This window comes from Chiloscyllium punctatum, chromosome 15 (assembly GCF_047496795.1).
Source record: "Chiloscyllium punctatum isolate Juve2018m chromosome 15, sChiPun1.3, whole genome shotgun sequence".
Lineage (NCBI taxonomy): Eukaryota > Metazoa > Chordata > Chondrichthyes > Orectolobiformes > Hemiscylliidae > Chiloscyllium > Chiloscyllium punctatum.
In genome coordinates, this window is record NC_092753.1 from 8,103,001 (window position 1) to 8,125,126 (window position 22,126).

The window sequence follows — 22,126 nt, forward strand, 5'->3', positions numbered from 1 at the left end:
AAGTGAAACTAACATGGTCATTCTAACAGATGAGAGACTTAACAAACAATCAAGATATTTTTCAATGTATAATTTCAGTTACATCACACAGTAAACTTTTGCTATAAATTGTGTCTTATAACTGTATACTCCACAACTACTTGATGAAGGAGTAGCGCTCCGAAAGCTGGTGCTTCAAATTAAACCTGTTGGACTATAACCTGCTGTTGAGTGATTTTTAACTTTGTACACCTCAGTTCAACACCGGCACCTCCAAATCATGACCACCGTTGTCAGGCAGAATTTCCTTAATTTGAAAGATTCTCAAAATCATTCAGTTTTGAATTTTCCCTTATATTGCTACAAAAATCAACAATGAATTGCACAAGAGCTGAAAACGTGTTGCTGGAAAAGCGCATTCCTGAAGAAGGGTTCATGCCCGAAACGTCGATTCTCCTGCTCCTTGGATGCTGCCTGACCTGCTGCGCTTTTCCAGCAACACATTTTCAGCTCTGATCTCCAGCATCTGCAGTCCTCACTTTCTCCCAATGAATTGCACAACCCAATAATATTCAACAATTGATTTTCAAGTTGCAAAACTCTCCTTGTTTTTCAGTTGCAGTCCAACTTCTATTTCAATCTATTTTTCCAAAAACTAAAGCATGTTGTCTCCTACAGGAAATCCAAGATCTTACAAAAAGAGAGAAAAGTATTTGTTTCAACAGAACAAATACTTCCAGAAGAGATATTCCTGAGATTAAAGGTTTCCCAGATGATCTCACCTGAGTTAGTAGCAGAATTCTTCTTCAGTAGTAGAGGATAGACCCTCTGTGTGAGCATGTTTCCTCTAATCTGGGTAGTTGCGTAGTCACACCGAGGGTCCGAACAGACCTATCAGTGTGCCGTACAATTTCTAGTACTGACTTCAGGCTCTGCTGCGCACGGACCTCGAAGGTCAGTGCAGAAGAAAACAAAATTAAAGGAAATCAAAATTGTGAGTCCAAACAAAAGAGCACTTGTTTTACCTAACAAGGTAGTTTTTTATTCGCATGACAGCAATAGTTACAGTTTAGATTACTTTGTTCCACAGAATTATTTAGGACTTTCAGAAGCTGTGCAGACCAGTTGGCTTCTCTCAGGAACTCAGATGTGTGACATTATCTAATTGGTGGACACCAGTTCAACATAAACATTAACTCCTTCTGAGCCATCATTTTTAAAATACTTCTAACCCCAAGTTGTTATCCCCCACAGTTAATCATTTATGCAATCTTGCAATTAACTATGATACATTTATTATTGCCCATCTCCCCAAAGCCTCTGACTTCACAAATTCAGGTGATCTAGATAGTTCACAATTTCCCCAGAATCCTCCACTCTCTTCAGACTTGGGAGATGAGAGGTAGATTGCTTGAAGACTGTCCTCATTGATTCTGAACATTGTCATCTAATGAAGGAACAGCTCTCCAAAAGCTTGTAATTTCAAATAAACCTGTTGGACTATAACCTAATGTGACTTCTGACCTTGCCCACCACAGTCCAACAATGGCACGTCCACATCTATAAATTAGATTGAGGATCTCTTATCTCTTGTATATTGTTCACTTGGACGTCATTCCTGGTACACTGTCGTTGGTATATTATCTTCTCTGAGGAACCATTAATTTTCTGAATTTCCTTTACAGAAGACAGGCCCTAAATTTAGCAAGTAAAAACTGAAAGAACTGCGGATGCTGTAAATCAGAAATAAAAACAGAAATTTCTGGAAATGCTCAGCAAGTATGGTAGCATCTGTGGAGAGAAATCACAATTAAGGTCCTTAGGACACACCATTCCTGGATTTAGCATACTGGCGGCCACAAACTATCCAAACTAGAATACAACACTATTCCAACTAAGAAACATAGGTGTTGGAATAGGAATGCATTTATTTATTTTTCTAATTATTCCTGTGATTTGTAATGCTGGACATTTTATTTTACAAATAAGAATTTGTACTTAATAATCTATATCTAAGCATCTTTGTATCTAAGTGGCGACTTGTAAACTTTTCACTGTAATCATGAGTACGTGTGACAATAAAACTAATAATATCTCTAATTTTAGTAGAAACATATGGAATTGTGCGCAAAGGTAAATAAAACAGGAAGAGATTAATCTGCAAATCAGGCAATATTAATGAACATATATTCACGATAATAGTCCAAACTGTGAATTACTCTATTTCTGCACTGCAATCTCGACTGTGAACACCAGCAAAGTTTGCACCATCGGAAGCTCACGCAGCCTGAGTTGAGACTGGCAAACGCGCAGGCGCAGTGGCAGCTGGCGGTAATGGCGGCGTCGGAAAGAAGTACCAAGGAGAAGCTGTTGTCCCTGCTGGATGATCTGGAGGTGCTGTGTCGGTAAGAGGCCGAGTTTTTAAAAAAAATTTTTTTGCGTCCCGAGGAGTGGATTGTGTCTATTTCTTTTATTTAGAAGGGATTTCCGACTCTGGGCTCCAACGTCCGGTGACCTCTGAATGCGAGAAAATGTCAGCTATTTGTGACAAACATTTGGAAGAGGGATGTGGAAGGGACCTCTAGAGCACCGAATCTGGATAAAAGGGGAGGGGATGGGAGAAAACATTTGTTGGGGTGGGAATGTAGGGCAGAGGAAAGGAAAAGCGAGGACGGAAATGGGAGTTTAGGAAGCCAGTCGAGCCCTGGATGTCAAAAGATGGAAAGCTGGCATTTCAGAATAATCCAGATAATGACTCGAATCCCACCAAACCAGTGTAAGATTCTGTATTAATTTCAAGATAAATTAAACATTGGTGTCAGTAAAAATGACCGTGGACCTGATTGTTGTAAAAATACATTTAAAGATGGGAACTTGTTTCTGTGATTCCAGTCATGCATTCACACGGTTGATTCGTCTAACTGTCCTCCTAAGCGGGTATATCAAGATACGAGGTAAAAACAATGACTGCAGACGCTAGAAACCAGATTCTGGATTAGTGGTGCTGGAAGAGCACAGCAGTTCAGGCAGCATCCGAGGAGCAGTAAAATCGACGTTTCAGGCAAAAGCCCTTCATCAGGAATAAAGGCAGTGAGCCTGAAGCGTGGAGAGATAAGCTAGAGGAGGGTGGGGGTGGGGAGAAAGTAGCATAGAGTACAATGGGTGAGTGGGGGAGGGGATAGGTCAGGGAGGAGAGGGTGGAGTGAATAGGTGGAAAAGGAGATAGGCAGGTAGGACAAGTCATGGGGACAGTGCTGAGCTGGAAGTTTGCAACTAGGGTGAGGTGGGGGAAGGGGAAATGAGGAAACTGTTGAAGTCCACATTGATGCCCTGGGGTTGAAGTGTTCCGAGGCGGAAGATGAGGCGTTCTTCCTCCAGCGTCTGGTGGTGAGGGAGCAGTGGTGAAGGAGGCCCAGGACTTCCATGTCCTCGGCAGAGTGGGAGGGGAAGTTGAAATGTTGGGCCACGGGGCATTGTGGTTGATTGGTGCGGATGTCCCAGAGATGTTTCCTAAAGCACTCTGCTAGGAGGCGCCCAGTCTCCCCAATGTAGAGGAGACCGCATCGGGAGCAACGGATACAATAAATGATATTAGTGGATGTGCAAGTAAAAGTTTAATGGATGTGGAAGGCTCCTTTAGGGCCTTGGATAGAGGTGAGGGAGGAGGTGTGGGTGCAGGTTTTACAGTTCCTGCGGTGGCAGGGGAAGGTGCCAGGACGGGAGGGTGGGTTGTTTGGGGGCGTAGACCTGTCCAGGTAGTCACGGAGGGAATGGTCTTTTCGGAAGGCAGAAAGGGGTGGGGAGGGAAATATATCCCTGGTGGTGGGGTCTGTTTGGAGGTGGCGGAAATGTCGGTGGATGATTTGGTTTATGTGAAGGTTGGTAGGGTGGAAGGTGAGCACCAGGGGCGTTCTGTCCTTGTTATGGTTGGAGGGGTGAGGTCTGAGGACGGAGTGCGGGATGTGGACGAGATGCGTTGGAAGGCATCTTTAACCACGTGAGAAGGGAAATTGCGGTCTCTAAAGAAGGAGGCCATCTGGTGTGTTCTGTGGTGGAACTGGTCCTCCTGGGAGCAGATACGGTGGAGGCGGAGGAATTGGGAATATGGGATGGCATTTTTGCAAGAGGTAGGGTGGGAAGAGGTGTAATCCAGGTAGCTGTGGGAGTCGGTGGGTTTGTAAAAAATGTCAGTGTCAAGTCGGTCGTCATTAATGGAGATGGAGAGGTCCAGGAGGTGTCAGAGATGGTCCAGGTAAATTTAAGGTCAGGGTGGAATGTGTTGGTGAAGTTGATGAATGCCTTGAAAGAATTGAAGCAATCAAAAATCTTGGACATAAGACAGCATTTACACTAAATTAGCTGAAACCTGACATGGTGAATATATGCACTAGGTCATTCTCTTTCCTTTTTAGTATGTCATTTTTTTTCTGCTTTTAAAAAAAAACTATATTTGAATGACCATAATATTTCATCTTTGCTCACTGTTTCTTTTTGGCAAGACAGAAATGTTTCCTTTGGACATTACTTATGACAAACAATATTGAGGCATAGCATTTCTGTTTTCATGAACATGCCTGGCTCTGCACTTTCCACAAAAGTAATGATCATCACATTGGTGCTGTCCATCCATGCCTTATCCAGCTGATCATTCACTTTGTTTGAACCTGGGCTTTAAGCTTCATCAAACGGTTTGTCATTTGGGGCTGGGAGTGGAGGTGGGAGGGAAATTAATGACCTGTCTCACTTGACACCTTTATCTAAACTTTTTGTATTTAAAAAATACATAAAAGTACATTACGTGACATTTCAGTTTTCCTCTTGATTTTACATGAAATATACATAAGATCAGTTTCTTGCAACGTGATAGAGTGGCACCCTGAGGTACCTCACTACAATTCGAATTACTGCTTATACTTACAACATTTCACTTGATATTCACATTTGTCAGTAGGAACTGTTAGTTTGTGTCAAGTGCACATGAGCAACAGGTTATGATGCAGCATTATAAATAAAGCACTGGAAGCCTCGTTGTTGATGAGACAAAATAGATTTTATAGAGGAAACAGGTACAACAATGAATGTCTCTGGTCTCTGCTGGTCCTAAAGATTTTGCCTGAAGTAAGTTTTTAAGAATTTTTTACAGTTATTCCTGGATGTGAGAACACAACACTAAAGTACTTATAATGTGACAAAGAAAAAATCTATTCATTGAGCCAGTCAATAATGTTGACTGACCTACAAAATGTTAGATTGGTGCAGTAGAATATGCTGTTTCAAAGTTGTTGCCATGTTAATTCAGAACAGACTTAGAGGAACACTTTCTTTACTTCTGACTATGCCATATTTAACCCGGGAGTACTTCATGTTATTGTTGGTTGTAAAAGTGTTATTTTTTGCAGTGCTGACACCATTTCAGCTTGATGAATGCATAAAGTAATATGAATATGTATGGCCTGGTTAGTGAAAGGTGTTTTTCTCCAAGACCAGAAGTCATAAGTTTATTTCCTTTTCTAATATTATTCCTTTTTGTCCTTAGGGAATTAATTGAGCTGCTTGCATTATCCAGAAACCAGAAAATTGCACAAGCAGGAGAGGAAAATCAGGTGAGGAATGAAAGATAAAACCCAAAAGAACTGAGGATGTTTTAAATCAGAAACAAAACCAGAAGTTCTGAGGAAGAGTCACTTGACCGGAAAGGTTAACTCTGATTCCTCTCCACAGATGGTGCCAGACCCCCTTGAGCTTTTCCAGCAATTTACGTTTTTATTAAGGAATGAAAGATGCCTACCTTAGACAAAGCACTTAATCTTGAATTATTTGCAAGACACTGCCACTCCCATCACTGTAGGAACAGTTGCTGTTCATTCAACCCACACTGTAGCTGCCGGTTTGTGTGCAATTGTTGTTGCCTCTGTTGGCAGGGTGGAGTTTTTCTGTATCCGAAGTACTATATTAAATCCCATTTTGTAAAACTGCCTATTTATTATCACTTTGGATGAGAGTAAGTGGGGTCATTAATAAATACAACCATTGCCAATGAGGAAATGTCATTAATATTCCTGACTCTTCTGCAACCCCCCCCCCCACCCAATTCTCACACTGCCACAATCTATAATATGTCAGACGATGAAAATAAATGATCTTATTTAAATACTATTTTATCCCCAGCATGCTAAGGTTTCATTCAGAGACCATCTCCCATATCAGTGCATTAGGTCATTGATAACTGGACTCAAACCTGCGGATGTTTTGAATTATGAGTTTTAATTTCTTAAGTATCGTATGGTTCCGTGATTGGCTTGTATTTAATTAAAATGTGTTTTGCTTGATTTTTTTTTTACCAAAAATATAATTAATTTCTCCTCATTTCCTACATTAGTGGAACAAAGGAAGTAGGAGCAAGGTTAGGCTAGTATTTAGAAATCCTAAGAAATCTGTTCTACCACTGAAACAAATTGTTTATCACTGTTCCATTTTGCCCATTATCCTTACATCCCTGATGTTGTTCGTATCCAGAAATCTGTTGATTTGTGTCTTGAATATGCTCAAAAATTGAACTTCCACAGACTTTGGGTTAGAGAATTCAAGAGGTTCACGGCCTCTAAGTTAATAAATTATTTTTAATCTTGTTCTGGGTGGCATTCCCTTTATTCTGAGAATATGTCCTTGTTTCCAGACTCACCAGCTAGGAGAAATATTCCTCAATATCTCCCATGTCACATCCTGTAAGAATTTTCTAAGTTTCAATACAATCACCTATCATTCTTTGAAACTGTAGCAAATAAAATTCCAATTTCTTTAAACACTTGTCATAAGACACTTCTGTCAGGCAAACAAATTGTCAAGTAAATCTCTGTTGCTCTCCCTCTGTCAAACACATCCTTTGACAAGGAGACTAAACAAAACTATACACTGTACTGCAGGTGTAATCTCATCAGGATTCCATATAATTACAGTCAGACAACTTTACTCCTGTATTCAAGAAGACTATCATGCCATTTTCCTTCCTAATCATTTGATGTACTTGTACCCCAGTTTTTGTAAATCATGAACAAGGACACCTTTTGACAACAACTCTTCCCAAACTCTCATCATTTAAGAAATACCTCACCTTTCTGTTTTATCAATCAAAATTTTACATGTTTGCTTTGTCTGGATAGCATACAAAATGATACTTTTCACTGTATCTTTGTACATGTGACAATAATAAATCAAATCAAAATTGATAACTTCACGCATATTCATGTTTTATTCTATCTGCCATGTTGTAGGCCTTTCACTCCTCTCAAATTAAATTCCAACCTCATTTTATGGTGTCAATAAACTTTGAAATTTTACATTTGGTCCCACATACCTATCTGGTTGCTATGACACAACTGTTGACTCTGATTCTTCCAACTCACTCACTGAAACAGCCTGTCATTCTGAGACTCACACATATATTCCTATTTTCTGCATGTTTACAACTCTCAAGCTATAGCAATAAATTATCCACAATTCTATGTGCTTTAATTTTGTTTACTAATTTCTTCTATTGGATCTTTACTGGAAGTTTTCTAAAAATGCAAATATCACGACTAGCTTTGGATGCTGGGAATCTTATTTATTGAAATTTCCTGATACATTTTCATTCTCTGAATTGTCAGAGCATGCTAATAAATAATGGGTAAGGTAGAAATGAGAACTTGTTTTGATTAAGGACTGTACCAGTGCTTGAAATACTCAGGATGGTCACTGGATCCTTCCTGGAAAACAGCCAAGTCACCTATGAAAGTTCAATTATGAGAGCAACTCTTCTGGGAAAAGTCATTGCTGTAGTGGAATAGTCAGAACTGGTGAAGAACTGCTCCTTGAATCACAGGTTAAGTTCGCTTTCTTGAGCTTGCTGCTGAGGGATTCACCATGAATCCCTCAGCAGCAAACCTGAGAAAAGCACAATGTGATTGGAGGAGGAATGTTGTGGTGAGTGGTGGTGGTAAACAAATTCTGTTCAGGCTGGAGCAGTGCCAATTTAGGGATGCTAATGCGATCAAAACCAGAGAAAACATGGCTAGAGGCCTGAGCAAGTAGGGCCACAATTAGGTGGTCAGGGAAAGTGGGACTGGGAGGAAGTACTGGTCAAAGTAGGACTGCAAGACCAAAGACAGTGTGGCCTGAGTGTGGGTGGGAAGCAAGGCCAGAGCCCAGAGACTGAAGATTGGTGCAAAGAGATTGAGGAGAGGGACTTCAAAGTCAGAAAATGAAGAGAAAGGTACTGCAAAAGTGGAGATGGGGGAAGAAGTACTGCAAACACGAGAGAATCTTAGACTTCTTACCAAATGAAGAGTCAAATGTTTGGATATTGCTTTGTTGATTATGCTCAATTAGTTAATATTTGAAGCTTTATTTCATAAAGATACACATGTGCCATCAAGTCTTACATTATCTTATATACAGTCACTTGTTTCAATTTAAATACTGTAGGGTTCGAAATTAATGCTCTTCTTAAAAGTTGTGGCTTCAAAGTTTAGTGGAGCAGCGATGAATATTAAGTGGCTCGATGGTTAGTACTGCTACCTCACAGCGCCAGGAACCTGGGTTCGATTCCGCCCTTGGACAACTGTCTGCGTTGGGTTTGCACATTCTCCCAGTGTGTGCATGGGTTTCTGCCAGGTGCACTGGTTTTCTCCCACAGTCCAAAGATGTGCAAGTTAGGTGGATTGACCATGCAAAATTGCCCATAATGTTCAAGGATGTGCAGGTTAGGTGGATTACAGGAATTGGGTAGGGGGATGGGTCTGGGTGGGATGCTGTTCAGAGGATCTGTGTGGACCAGTTGGGCTGAATGGTCTGCATCCGCACTGTAGGGATTCTATTCTACTCATTCTATTCTGTTTTATGTTTTGAATTCTTCCAGTGCAGATATCCCATATATCAACACAAATGCCAAAGGTAATGTTACTATAAGACTGTTTCACCTAATAAAGGTGTTAGTGTGAATTTACGGAGAGCCTCTGCAAACAAAAAGTAGCCCTCAAATCTGAAGAGGAGTTCTCTAAAATGAAAAGATATTTGACCCCTGGACTGCACATATTATTTGCATGTGTCATGTCTATTCATTTGTTTTAATACAGTAGCTGACATTGAGTATTCTTGTTGAGGCACAAATAAAACAGTCTTTATAAGAAGAAAACTTACGTCCAGATTGACTAACAAATTGGTGACTATTACTTAGTGTAAAGATGTAAGTGTAATTGCATTGCTTGGCATAATTGCTTCCAATGTTTCTGTATTATTTTTGTTTCCAGCTACAGCTTATTATGGCACATGATGAGTATATGTTTCCGCTCATGGGGATATATAAAACTGGATGCCATTTAAAAATAAGGGGTCACCTATTTAAGACGGAGATGAAGGAAATTTCTTCTTCTCTTAGAGGGAACATTGGTCTTTGGAATTCTCTTCCACTGAAGTGGAGGCTGGATCATCAAATATATTCAAGGCTAATTTTGATCTAAAACAGAGAGGGGCAGTAGGAAGGAAGTTACAAACAGATGAATCATGATCTTATTAAACAGTGAACAGGTTCAATGGACCCCTGAATTGCTTATTCTAATTCCTATTTCTTATATTACTAAAATCCAGTTAGTATGAAAATAATGGCATAAAGAATCTCAGAACAGCATTCTACCATCAACTTTCAAAACCAGTTAGTTCAAGTATTTGAATAATGCCAGTCAATTGTAGTATTAGTTTAAACAACTTCTTAAAATGTAGTATTTGTTTTTCAGATCCTGGATCTGTTGATTCAGAAAGATGGAGAATTCCAAGAAATAGTAAGAGTAGCAATAGAACAAGGCAAGATCCAAGAGGAAATGCATCTTCTGGAGAAAGAAGTGGAAAAAAGAGATGGTGACATCCAGCAGTTACAGAAACAGCTCAAAGAGGCTGAACACATATTAGTGAGTTACAGCTACTTGGAAATGTACAATTTTCACAGGTCTTAAAATCTGGAGCAGATCTTACCATTGAATATTGGGGATTGGCAGATAATTGAAGTTTCCCTTTTTTTCACTTTGATTTTCTAAGGTTTCAGTCAGATGATGTCAATGAATCTAATCAAGTTCCCAAAATGTGACAGTGGAACACGTTTTTTTTCTACTTCATAAATCTCTTTACTCTTGTTGACTTGGTTTCATTGAGCTACAGAACGGGTTACAACACAGTTGGAAGATATTCGGTCCTCAAATCAAAGCTCCCTTCAAGACCAATTTAACCAAAGCTTCAGCCTGTAACTTTATAAATTTTTTCACTTTATGTGCTTATCTAATTTCCCCTTGAAAAACCCAGATGAATCTCCCTCCATGCCCCCATCAATCAGTGAATTATAGATTTCAAACACTTTTTGATGTCACTTCTGATTCTTTTGCCAAACACTTTCTAACCCTTTGACCACTGGGAACGGTTTCGCTATATCTAATGTTTAGACCCCTTATTGTTATGCACACCTCTGTTACATCTGCTCTCAACCTTATCTTCTCCAAGAACAACAACGTGAGCGTATCCACTTTAACCAGGAAGTGAAGTGTCTCATCCCTAGAACCATTCTTGTAAATATTTTCTGCACCCAGTTTGATGCCTTCACATCCTTCATAACATGTACTCAGAATTAGATGCAATACTCTACCAAGGCTGAATTACTATTCTACTCTTTTTATTTAAAAGTCATCATAAGCTCCTTCCTTTTGCAATCTGCTCTGCCACCTTCAACACTTTGTGGACATATAACTCCTAAAGTCCCTCTGCTCCTACATAGTGCAGCTCTTTTTCTTTCTTACCAAAATGCACCACATCACACTTCTATAAATTAAATTTCCCCTGCTGCATATCCACGCATTCCATCAGCCTGGCTATATCAACTTTATCACCAATTTCCTCGCAGTTCACTGTATTTTCAAGTTTTATGCCATCTGCAAATTCTGAAATTGTGCTGAATACAACCAAGTCTAAATCATACATAAATTCAAAAAAATGTAATAGTCCTACTTAATACATATGCTTGGAAGACTCCACTAAGAATATAAGAAAGGTTTGCTGACCCCATTAGTATGTGCACTAGCAGTGATGTTTCTCATAAATATATTTAAATGGAGTAAGTAATATCTAAAAATGAAGATGTGAGAATATATATATAGTGTAAGAAAAAGTGTTAAACATAGAATTTTAATTTTAATAATCAGCTGAATATTGCATCTGCCTGCACATTTGTGAGTAATTGGTGAGAATACGCTGTCAGTGCAGATTATTTGGATATTTGGTGTCAGCAAATATATTGTATTGCAGAAGAATGTGTGTGAAAGAAACCATGCAAAATGTTCATAAAATTTTGGTAACTGTAAATTATCAAATCCATTATCATGGCTATCTATGCTAAGAATTTGATGCAGATGGTAAGAGGATATAGTCCATATCAGTTAGTTTTTGGTTGAAATCCTGAAGTTCAGTCATTAATAAGCGATCAGCCCCCAGCTTAGGAGGGACTTTCAATTAGCCTACTTTTTTCAAAACATGTTCTTGCCCACAGTCACTGTCTCAGCTTGCTCTGCATTTTTATGCTATCCATTTTTGTCCTTCATGTATCTAATTCAGAAGCCTAACCTCCTCTTAGCCTGTACATTTAATCAGTTATATTTTCCAACTACTGTACATGCAACAGTTCCATTTCTCCACTGATTAGCCCCTTCAGATAAACTTTTAGCTTCTGTTGCCCATTAGTATTGATGGCTGACTTTGAACATCCGAATGTTTTTTTTCATTCAACAAGCTATCAATTACGAAAGTCTGATTCTTTTGGCTGTATTACATATCATCATCATTACATACCTTGTTCCTTCTTACTTTCAATCTATCATTTTTTCCAGATACATAGGACAGTACCATAAGTTGAATGCTTGCCTTTATTATCAGACTAATTACTTAAGCTCATTTAAAGTCTTCAGTGGAATTATTTTCCAAGATGCCATAGAATTCACTTGAGCCCATGACTATTATATGGATACTATTTTGATCTTCATTGCATCTTAATTTTATTTTTCAGAAATTTGCTTGGACCCTATGTTAATATGTGCAAGCTTAACTTAATTTTTTAAAGTTGCCCTTTCCTAAGGCTTCTCAATCAATGGGGCTGCTTAACCAGTTTAATAGTTGTTCTAAAAAAGCCACATTTAGATCTGCACTTTTAGTTGATACTTAGACAAAGTAAATTTCTACCTGTTAAATGAAGTACTAATTGTGTTCATTCTTTTCAGGCAACTGCTGTGTATCAAGCCAAAGAGAAATTAAAATCGATAGAGAAAGCAAGGAAAGGTAGACATTTTCAACTGGAAAGAAACTTTGAACTGTTGCAGCTACTGAACTGCAGAGACAATTAACGAAGGTCTAATAACAAGACTTATTTCTGAATGAAGTTGTTATAATAAAAACATCGAATATAAGAAATAGGAGCAGGATTAGATTGTTCACCCCTTGAGCCTGCTTTGCCATTTAATAAAATCAGCCTCATTTCATTTCAGCCTCCATTCCACTTTTCTACCCGCTCTCCATAACCCTTCAACCCATTACTACTTACAAATCTGTCAATCTACTTAAATTTATTTAATATCTCAAGATCCACTGCACTCTGGTGTGGTGAATGTCACAGATTCACAAAACGTTTGAGAGAAGTAATTTCTACTCATCTGCTTTAAATATATTACACCGTATCCTAAAACTATTTCGTTCTAGATCATAAACATTCTATTGTATGTTTTTGGATTAGTTTGTACCCTTATTCATTTTCTGATATCTCTTAAGTTCTTCTCTTGTTTTAAAACTAAATTAATGGGAATGTGGGCATCACTGGCTTAGTCAGTAGGAATAGGTGATAAATAATTCCCCTCCAGAAGGTGGTGATAAGCTGCTTTCTTAAACAGCTGCAGATCTTGCCATGAAAAGAAGTGAGTTCCAGGATTTTAACTCTGTGACAGTGATGGAACACTGATTATAATTCCAAGTCAGGATGATGAGTGGCTTGGATGGGAACTTTAAAAGATATTCCCATGCATATGTTACCCTTGTCCTTCTAGAAGGAGAGACATTGAGTTTTTGAAGCTGCTGTTTGTGAAATCCTGTTACATAAGGGTTTCTGATAACATACCCCCTTTTGTTTTTACACTGGAGAATACGACTAAAACATCCTTGGTAGCAAGCTTTTTGTAATTCTCCTAAAGTTTTATGTAGGATTGGTTGTACTTTTTAGGGGCGGCAGAGTCGCTCAGTGGTTAACAATGCTGCCTCACAGTGCCATGGACCCAAGTTTGAGTCCAGCCTCAGGCGACTGTCTATGTGGAGTTTGCACGTTCTCCTAGTGTCTATGTCGGTTTCCTCCCACAGTCCAAAGATGTGCAGGTTAGGTGAATTGGCCGTGAGAAATTGCCCATAGTGTTAGGCGCATTAGTCAGAGGGAAATGGGTCTGGGTGGTTACTGTTTGGAGGGTCGGTGTGGACTTGTTGAGCCGAAGGGCCTGTTTCCACACTGTAGGGGAATCTAATCTAATCTAAATGTGTGTGTGTATATATTCACTACACGATGACTATAATGTAATACTCATCATCAATTGTGCTTTGGATGTCTGGCGCCTTCCTGAAATGTGACCTGCGATAGAGTTAGGGTTAGTGTTCTGTCGTCTTGTGTGAGTAAATACGTTTTTTTCAAAGTTCAACAATTTTTTTATCTGGTTAGGCAGCTATACTTTTACTTTTTTTTTGAAGATCAGATCAGTAAGGAGTTATGATACTGTTTTCTTTGCAGGTGCCATCTCATCTGAAGAGCTTATTAAATATGCACATCGGATAAGTGCTAGTAATGCTGTAGCAGCCCCATTGACATGGGTTCCAGGTACCATTTTAAATATTATTGCTCATTATTTTAATAAAGAGATATCCTAAATGCATTTGCAGCTAGGAGGTCATTTTACCTGTACCACTAATCTCTGAACGGGTTGTCCATTTATTCCCATTTTGCTGCTATTTCTCCATAGCCATTTCAAAGTTTTGTTTTTCAAATATTTATCCACTTGTACTCCTTTAAAAGCAGTAGTGGATTCTGCTTGCTTGACTGTTTTTGGTCTTCCATCCACTTCATCCATCTGTGCTTAGAAAAATAAATAATTTTGCAAACATTTACTTTAGTTGTTTTGACGATGATCTTAAATAGTTACCAACTTGAGAATAGATGAATGTAGATTTCCCAGATTTACTTACTAAATCAATTCTGACATGTTCTATAATGGTGTAGATTATCTGTTAAAGTACTGAGTTACTGGATTCCTCAGAGAAAGTGGGAAGTACTTTGTGATTTCTTACCATCATTATGATATATGTAAATGATTTTTTTAAAAATCAAGAGCGTTCTAATTTCTAATGAATTATTCAGTTTAAGGCAAGTTACTATCAACATGTTTTGTGTAATGGGGACAGGAACAGGAAGATTACTTCACAGTAACAATTAGATTTATTACTGTGCTTCCAACTGTAGTATGCCATGCAGCCATAACTGAAAACTGTGAAGGTTGCCTGCCTGTACCAGAGAGAAAGACATCACCCCACAGCTGAGAATGAACTTTGAAGACTTGGATATGATTCATTCTTAGCATTATGCTTTTGATATAGGTGACCCCCGGAGACCTTACCCTACTGATCTGGAAATGAGGAGTGGACTTTTGGGACAGCAAAGCAACCTTTCTACCAATGGGGTGAATGGACATTTACCTGGGGATGCATTGGCTGCAGGCAGATTACCAGGTAAAAGCTGTTAACAGTTTACTTAAAAAAAAAAGACAAAAGAAACTATAACTCAATGTAGGAAACTCATTTGGTGGTATTGACTATGAAGTGAGCTTAGGCCATTAGATCTTTCTAGTGAACTTACTTTGTGTCACTTCTTGATCAATGATTAAAGTTTTTTGGCATATTTCATTTTATCCTGATTTGGTTGCTAAAGATTGTCATGGGTGGTTTATTTTTCCACTCAATGCTACATTTACTAATCACAGCTGGTGTGGTGGTAGAACTAGGAGTTAAGAAGGGGAAATCCACTTTGGATTCTAATTGTTGTACAGTAGAAATTACATTTGCATGATCATAGGAACAGGATTGGCTCTGCTGTCCATTGTGACTAGCTGCAAGCGCTCATTTCAATATTTGTATGATTGGCCGGTTAGGTATGAGAGACTAACCAAAGAATTGAGTACTCATTCATGCATGTTATTGATCACAACAGTAAATAACTAAGGATGGTTGTGTGGGCTATTTAATCAGACTATAGAAATCTGCAATCTCTTTTCATCCAAACTTCTTGTTATCAAAGAAATCAACTCCTCTTGAATTATTTGTGTTTCTGCCCCCTCTAATTGTAATAATGTTCCAGAGATTGGATCATATGAAACCATTTGTACATTTGATATTTGAAGTAGTTCCTGATTTACACACAAAACATGCAGTTTTGCACTGTGCATAATGAATATAATACTATGGATATTTTGATATTTACATTGATTTGAGGTGTATGATTTAGAGTCATAGTCATAGAGGTGTACAGCATGAAATAGAATCATACAGCACAGAAACAAACTCTTGGGCCTGACTCGTCCATGTCTACCAAATTTCCTAAACTGATCTAGTCCCGATTGTTTGCATTTGGCCCATATCCCTCTAAACCTTTTCTATCCTTTGTATCTGTCCAAATGCCTTTTAAATGTTGTTGTTGTTGTTGTTGTTGTTGTTGTTGTTGTTGTTGTACTCACTTCTACTACTTTCTCTGGCAGCTCATTCCATTTATGCACTAACCTCTGTGTGAAAGTGTTGGCCTCAAGTGCCTTTCAAATCTTTCCCCTCTCATCTTAAACCTATGTCTTCTAATTTTGGACTCCCCAACCTTAGGGAAATGCCACCTTCTCAAAGGCAACTAGTGACAGACAGGCAATAAATGCTGGTCGAGCCAGCAGCATCTATGACACGCAGGGACAAGGTAGGACTAATAAATTAACTGCATTATTTCAATAGCAGGATACAAATGCTACAGGAAGGATAGAAAGGGAGGCAAGAGGGGGAGTGGCATTTTTCATAAGAGAAAGCATTATAGCTGTGCTGAGGGAGGATATTCCTGGAAGTACATCCATGGAAGTTATTTGGATGGAACTGAGAAATAAGAAAGGGATGATCACCTTATTGGGATTGTATTATAGACCCCATAATAATCAGAGGGAAATTGAGAAACAAACTTGTAAGGAGATCTCAGCTATTTGTAAGAATAATAGGGTGGTTATGGTAGGGGATTTTAACTTTCCAAACATAGACTGGGACTGCCATAGTGTTCAGGGCTTAGATGGAGGGGCATTTGTTAAGTGTGTACAAGAAAATTTTTTGATTCAGTATGCAGATGTACCTACTAGAGAAGGTGCAAAACTTGACCTACTCTTGGGAGATAAGGCAGGACAGGTGACTGAGGTGTCAGTGGGGAAGCACTTTGGGGCCAGCGACCATAATTCTATTAGATTTAAAATAATGATGGAAAAGGATAGACCAGATCTATAAGTTGAAGTTCTAAATTGGAGAAAGGCCAATTTTAATGGTATTAGGCAAGAATTTTCAAAAGCTGATTGGGGGCAGATGCTCGCAGGTAAGGGGACGGCTGGAAAATGGGAAGCCTTCAGAAATGAGAATCCAGAGAAAGTATATTCCTGTTAGGGTGAAAGGAAAGGCTGGTAGATATAGGGAACGCTGGATGACTAGAGAAATTGAGGGTTTGATTAAGAAAAAGAAGGAAGCATATGTAAGGTATAGACAGAATAGATCGAGTGAACCCTTAGAGTATAAAGGAAGTCGGAATATACTTAAGAGGAAAGTCAGGAGGGCAAAAAGGGGACATGAGATAGCTTTAGCAAATAGAATTAAGGAAAATCCAAAGAGTTTTTACAAATACATTAAGGATAAAAGAATAACTAGGGAGAGAATAGGGTCCCTCAAAGATCAGCAAGGCGGCCTTTGTGTGGAGCCACAGAAAATGGGGGAGATACAGAATGAGTATTTCACATCAGTATTTACTGTGGAAAAAGATATGGAAGATATAGACTGCAGAGAAATAGATGGTGACATCTTGCAAAATGTCCATATTACAGAGGAGGAAGCGCTGGATGTCTTGAAATGGCTAAAGGTGGATAAATCCCCAGGACCTGACCAGTTGTACCCTAGAACTCTGTGGGAAGCTAGAGAAGTGATTGCTGGGCCTCTTACTGAGACATTTGTATCATCGATAGTCACAGGTGAGGTGCCAGAAGACTGGAGGTTGGCTAACGTGGTGCCACTGTTTAAAAAGGGCAGTAAAGACAAGCCAGGGAACTATAGACCAGTGAGCCTGACCTCGGTGGTGGGCAAGTTGTTGGAGGGAATCCTGAGGGACAGGGTGTACATGTATTTGGAAAGGCAAGGACTGATTAAGGATAGTCAACATGGCTTTGTGCATGGGAAATCCTGTCTCACAAACTTGATTGAGTTTTTTGAGGAAGTAACAGGGAGGATTGATGAGGGCAGACCAGTAGATGTGATCTGTATAGACTTCAGTAAGGTGTTCGACAAGGTTCCCCATGGGAGACCAATTAGCAAGGTTAGATCTCACAGAATACAGGGAGAACTAGCCATTTGGAAACAGAACTGGCTCAAAGGTAGAAGAGAGTGAGTGGTGGTGGAGAGTTGTTTTTCAGACTGGAGGCCTGTGACCAGTGGAGCGCCACAAGAATCGGTGCTGGGTCCTCTACTTTTTGTCATTTATGTAAATGATTTGGATGCGAGCATAAGAGGTACAGTTAATAATTTTGCAGATGACACCAAAATTGGAGGTGTAGTGGACAGTGAAGAGGGTTACTTCAGATTACAACAGGATCTTGACCAGATGGGCCAATGAGTTGAGAAGTGGCAGATGGAGTTTAATTCAGATAAATGCGAGGTGCTGCATTTTTGGGAAAGCAAATCTTAGCAGGACTTATACACTTAATTCTGGTCTCCTTCCTATCGGAAAGATGTTGTGAAACTTGAAAGGGTCCCGTTGTACTCTTAGATAACCTTCTTCACTGTCCAATATACCACAAATTTTGGTGTCATTTGCAGACTTATTAACCATGCTGCCTGCATTCTCATCCAAATTATTTATACAAATGAGTACTGATCCTTGTGGCACACCACTAGTCACAGGCCTCCAGTCAGAACAACAACCCTGTACCACCACCTTCTGTATCCTACTGTTAAGCAACTTTGTGTCCAATTGGCTTGCTCTCCTTGGATCCCATATGATCTAAACTTAGTATTCAGTCCACCACATGGAACTTTGTTGAAGCTCTTGCTAATGGCATGCAATTCTGGTCTCCTTCCTATCGGAATGATGTTGTGAAACTTGAAAGGGTTCAGAAACGATTTACAAGGATATTGCCAGGGTTGGAGGATTTGAGTTATAGGGAGAGGCCGAACAGTCTGGGGCTGTTTTCCCTGGAGCGCAGAGGCTGAGGACTGTCCTTATAGAGTTTTACAAAATTATGAGGGGCATGGATAGGGTAGATAGGCAAAGTATTTTCCCTGGGGTCGGGGAGTCCAGAACTAGAGGGCATAGGTTCAAGGTGAGAGGAGAAAGATATAAAAGAGACCTACGGGGCAACCTTTTCACACAGAGAGTGGTGTGTGTATGGAATGAGCTGCCAGAGGAAGTGGTGGAGGCTGGTACAATTGCAACATTTTAAGAGGCATTTGAATATGAATAGGAAGGGTTTGAAGGGATATGGGCCTGGTGCTGGCAGGTGGGCCTAGATTGGGTTGGGATATCTGGTCGGCATGGACGGGTTAGACTGAAGGGTCTATTTCCATGCTGTACATCTCTATGACTTCGACTCTTCAACTTATCTATGTCCCTCACGATTTTATAAACCTCCATAAAGTCACCCCTCCGCCTGCTACGCTCCAGAGAAAGAAATTCCCAGTCTTTTGAGCCTCTCCTTATAACACACACAGTTCAGACATGGCAGAGTCCTTTTTAAATCTTTTTTTGCACTTTTTCCAGTTTGATAATATCCTTCATATAGCAGGGTGATCAGAATTCTATGTAGTGCTCCAAATGTGGTCTCACCAAACTCTTGCACAGCCATAACATGATATCACAACTCCTGTATTCAATGTTCTGATCGATGAAGGCAAGCGTGCAAAATGCCACCTTCATCACCCCGTCAACTTGTGACACCACTTTCAAGGAACTGTGTACTAGCACCTCTATGTTTGGCACCACTCAACAGGGCCCTACCATTAATTATGTAAGTCCTGTCCTGATTTGTCATACCAATCTTCAACACTTGGTATTTATCTCAATTAAATTCCATCTGTCATTCCTCGGCCTACTGACCCAGTTCATTTGAGGTCCCGTTGTACTCTAAGATAACCTTCTTCACTGTCCAATATACCACACATTTTGGTGTCATTTGCAGACTTATTAACCATGCCTCCTACATTCTCATCCAAATTATTTATATAAATGAGTACTGATCCTTGTGGCACACCACTCGTCACAGGCCTCCAGTCAGAACAACAACCCTCTACCACCACCTTCTATATCCTACTGTTAAGCAATTTTGTGTCCAATTGGCTTGCTCTCCTTGGATCCCATATGATCTAAACTTAGTATTCAATCCACCACGTGGAACTTTGTCGAAGCTCTTGCTAAAGGCCATGTGGACAACGTTTAACACTCTGCCTTTTAGAAGAAACATCTATAGTTTCAATAAATCCCTTTTTACTTTGTTTGAATGATTTGCAGAAATCTTGCCTTAAGCCGATGAGTAAAAAGTTGCTTTCAAAGAAGGATAATAGTTTAGAACTATTAAGAAATAAATTACGTCAAAATTTAAAGTTCCAGACCAGAAGTATTTGTTTAAAACCCTGACCTGCTTATGTGAAACTTGAAAATCTAAGCCAAGATGTGTGAAGAATCAAGTAAAAGACTAAAATAGGGAATTGAAGCCACAGTTAAATTAAGCCCTTTAGAGATACATTGGAGAGGGAAATTCTCTCTCAGAGCAAATGAATGCTTTTGGGATTAATGACATTGTATTTTGCAGTGTGTTTTGAAATCTTGAGTTGTGCTTTATGTAAATAATTTGGTTTATTCTGTTTTATCTTAATGTCTTTTGTATAACAGACTTGTTCTTATTGTTCGAACCAAATTTGCAGCATTGCATGCTTGTGTTTCAGTGAAAAACTACCTAGTTAAAACCTAAAACAAAATATGATCTATAAAGCCAGATTTCAGTCTAGGATTTGATTTGTTCTATCAGCTGGGATCATAATACATGTATTTCAAGTCAGAGAAGCATAACTTGTGTTTTTTTGATGGGATTTGTGCTTTTTAAGACATTCTTTCAAGTTCTATATTTTAATATCCTTTTTAAAAGGGAACATAATTTGATATCAAGAATTTAAAATGGGGTCATAAAGCTAAATGTATATAAGTAGGGAAGGTATACCATATTCAGGGTTTGAGACCATTGGTGTTTTCTTTTGGCAGGTGGGCAGCGAGAGAGATTGGTTTGTTCAGTAAAAAATATGTTCTGTAAATGATCTTTTGGGCTACTACTAATTATTTTCCAAGAACAGGGTTAAAATGAGAAAGCACACTGAACCAGTAACAGTGGAGACAACATTATAAGTTTCATAATTATCTTGAATAAAATTTTACAAACCTGTCTTGTTACAGATTAAGATAAAATACAGTTGTATTTCATGAAAACTTTCTGTATTTCAGATGTACTTGCACCTCAATACCCATGGCAGTCAAATGACATGTCTCTCAACCTATTGCCTCCAAACCACAGCAATGATTTTATGCTGGAGCCTCCTGGACATAATAAAGAGAATGAAGATGATGTGGAAGTTATGTCAACTGATTCTTCGAGCAGTAGTAGTGACTCTGATTGATTGAAACCAAGAGAACATGTGTTTTTCTGTTCAATGTTTGGACTTCTAACATTGGAAATTCATTTTCTTTCCACTGCTCTTCTCCTTTCCACCGAATACTGTTGATGCTGACCTGGTAGGAACACATCAAGAAAGTGTACTTCGATGAACATGGGTAAAACTTCACTTCAACACAGGAAAAGTTTCTTTTTTTAAACTCATTGTCCAATGTGAATATTCTTGATTGTATTTTATTTTAATAGATGGTGATAATACCAAATAATAGGAAACTAGACGTTATTCGGGTATGAAAGTCTGCAGAATAAACACAGAAACCCAAACGATTGATTTATTATTTGACCTTAATGTTTAACATTATGCACAAGTACAAATAAGTCATTCTCCCTGATTACTGCATAAGTCTCCCAATGGAGTATTCTGATCCACTGTATCTCTCACCTGTTCACTGGACCAGGAAGTTGGCATTGCTGCCTCTCATCCCGATCCTCACTTCACTCTCATTACCTCGCTTGCCATCCGCTTTGTTGTCATTCTGTCTAACAGACAGTGTCAGGTGCAAGCCAAGAAAACAAAACAACAAAACTTGATTGCCATGATAAGTGAAACTGAAAAGAGGAGATTTAATTGCCAGGACATGTTAAATGAACTCTAGTCGTGCATTTTTTTTTACTTGGAATATTAAAGGTTAAGAAATTGAGTGAATCACTGTTTGCTTTTGCAGGCAGTCCATGAGTGTATGCAAGTTGGAATGCAATAAGTGTAACATTACTTATCCTTACCTTACTTGGACTTATTAGAGATAGTCAGCATGGTAGGCTAGTCCAGAAGATTAAGTCACATGAAGTTGGATACAAAATTGGCTTGGTCTTAGAAGACAGAGAAGGTCGTTGTGGAGGATTTTTTTTTTTGATTGGAGATCTGTGACCAGTGGTATTCCACAAGGATCTATGATGACACCTCTTTGTAATGTATATAATATAAATGATTTGGATGAAAATGTAGATGGTCTGATTTTAAAGTTTTCAGACAATACGAAAGTTGGTGGACTTGTGAATAATGAGGAGGTTATCAAAGGATACAGCAGGATGAAGATCGATTGGAAAATTGGCCAGAGAAATGGCAG

The 22,126-nt window shown here is 39.0% G+C and overlaps 1 protein-coding gene across 2 annotated transcripts; it reads left to right on the forward strand.

Annotated features, from left to right (window-relative positions):
- The first annotated feature begins 2,283 nt into the window (after window positions 1–2,283).
- med4 (mediator complex subunit 4) lies at window positions 2,284–21,323 on the forward strand. 2 transcript variants are annotated; one of them, XR_011962505.1, is made up of 8 exons: window positions 2,284–2,384; window positions 5,516–5,582; window positions 9,750–9,920; window positions 12,267–12,324; window positions 13,808–13,894; window positions 14,668–14,799; window positions 15,937–16,024; window positions 20,831–20,940. XR_011962505.1 is itself a non-coding variant. In XM_072584574.1 (7 exons), the coding sequence occupies exons 1-7, from the start codon at window positions 2,314–2,316 to the stop codon at window positions 21,001–21,003; spliced, it is 759 nt and encodes a 252-aa protein (XP_072440675.1). In that variant the 5' UTR covers window positions 2,284–2,313; the 3' UTR covers window positions 21,004–21,323. The 2 variants fall into 2 exon arrangements, 1 of the variants encoding a protein (XP_072440675.1); XM_072584574.1 differs by lacking the exon at window positions 15,937–16,024 and having other exon boundaries at window positions 20,831–21,323.
- The last annotated feature ends 803 nt before the right edge of the window (window positions 21,324–22,126 follow it).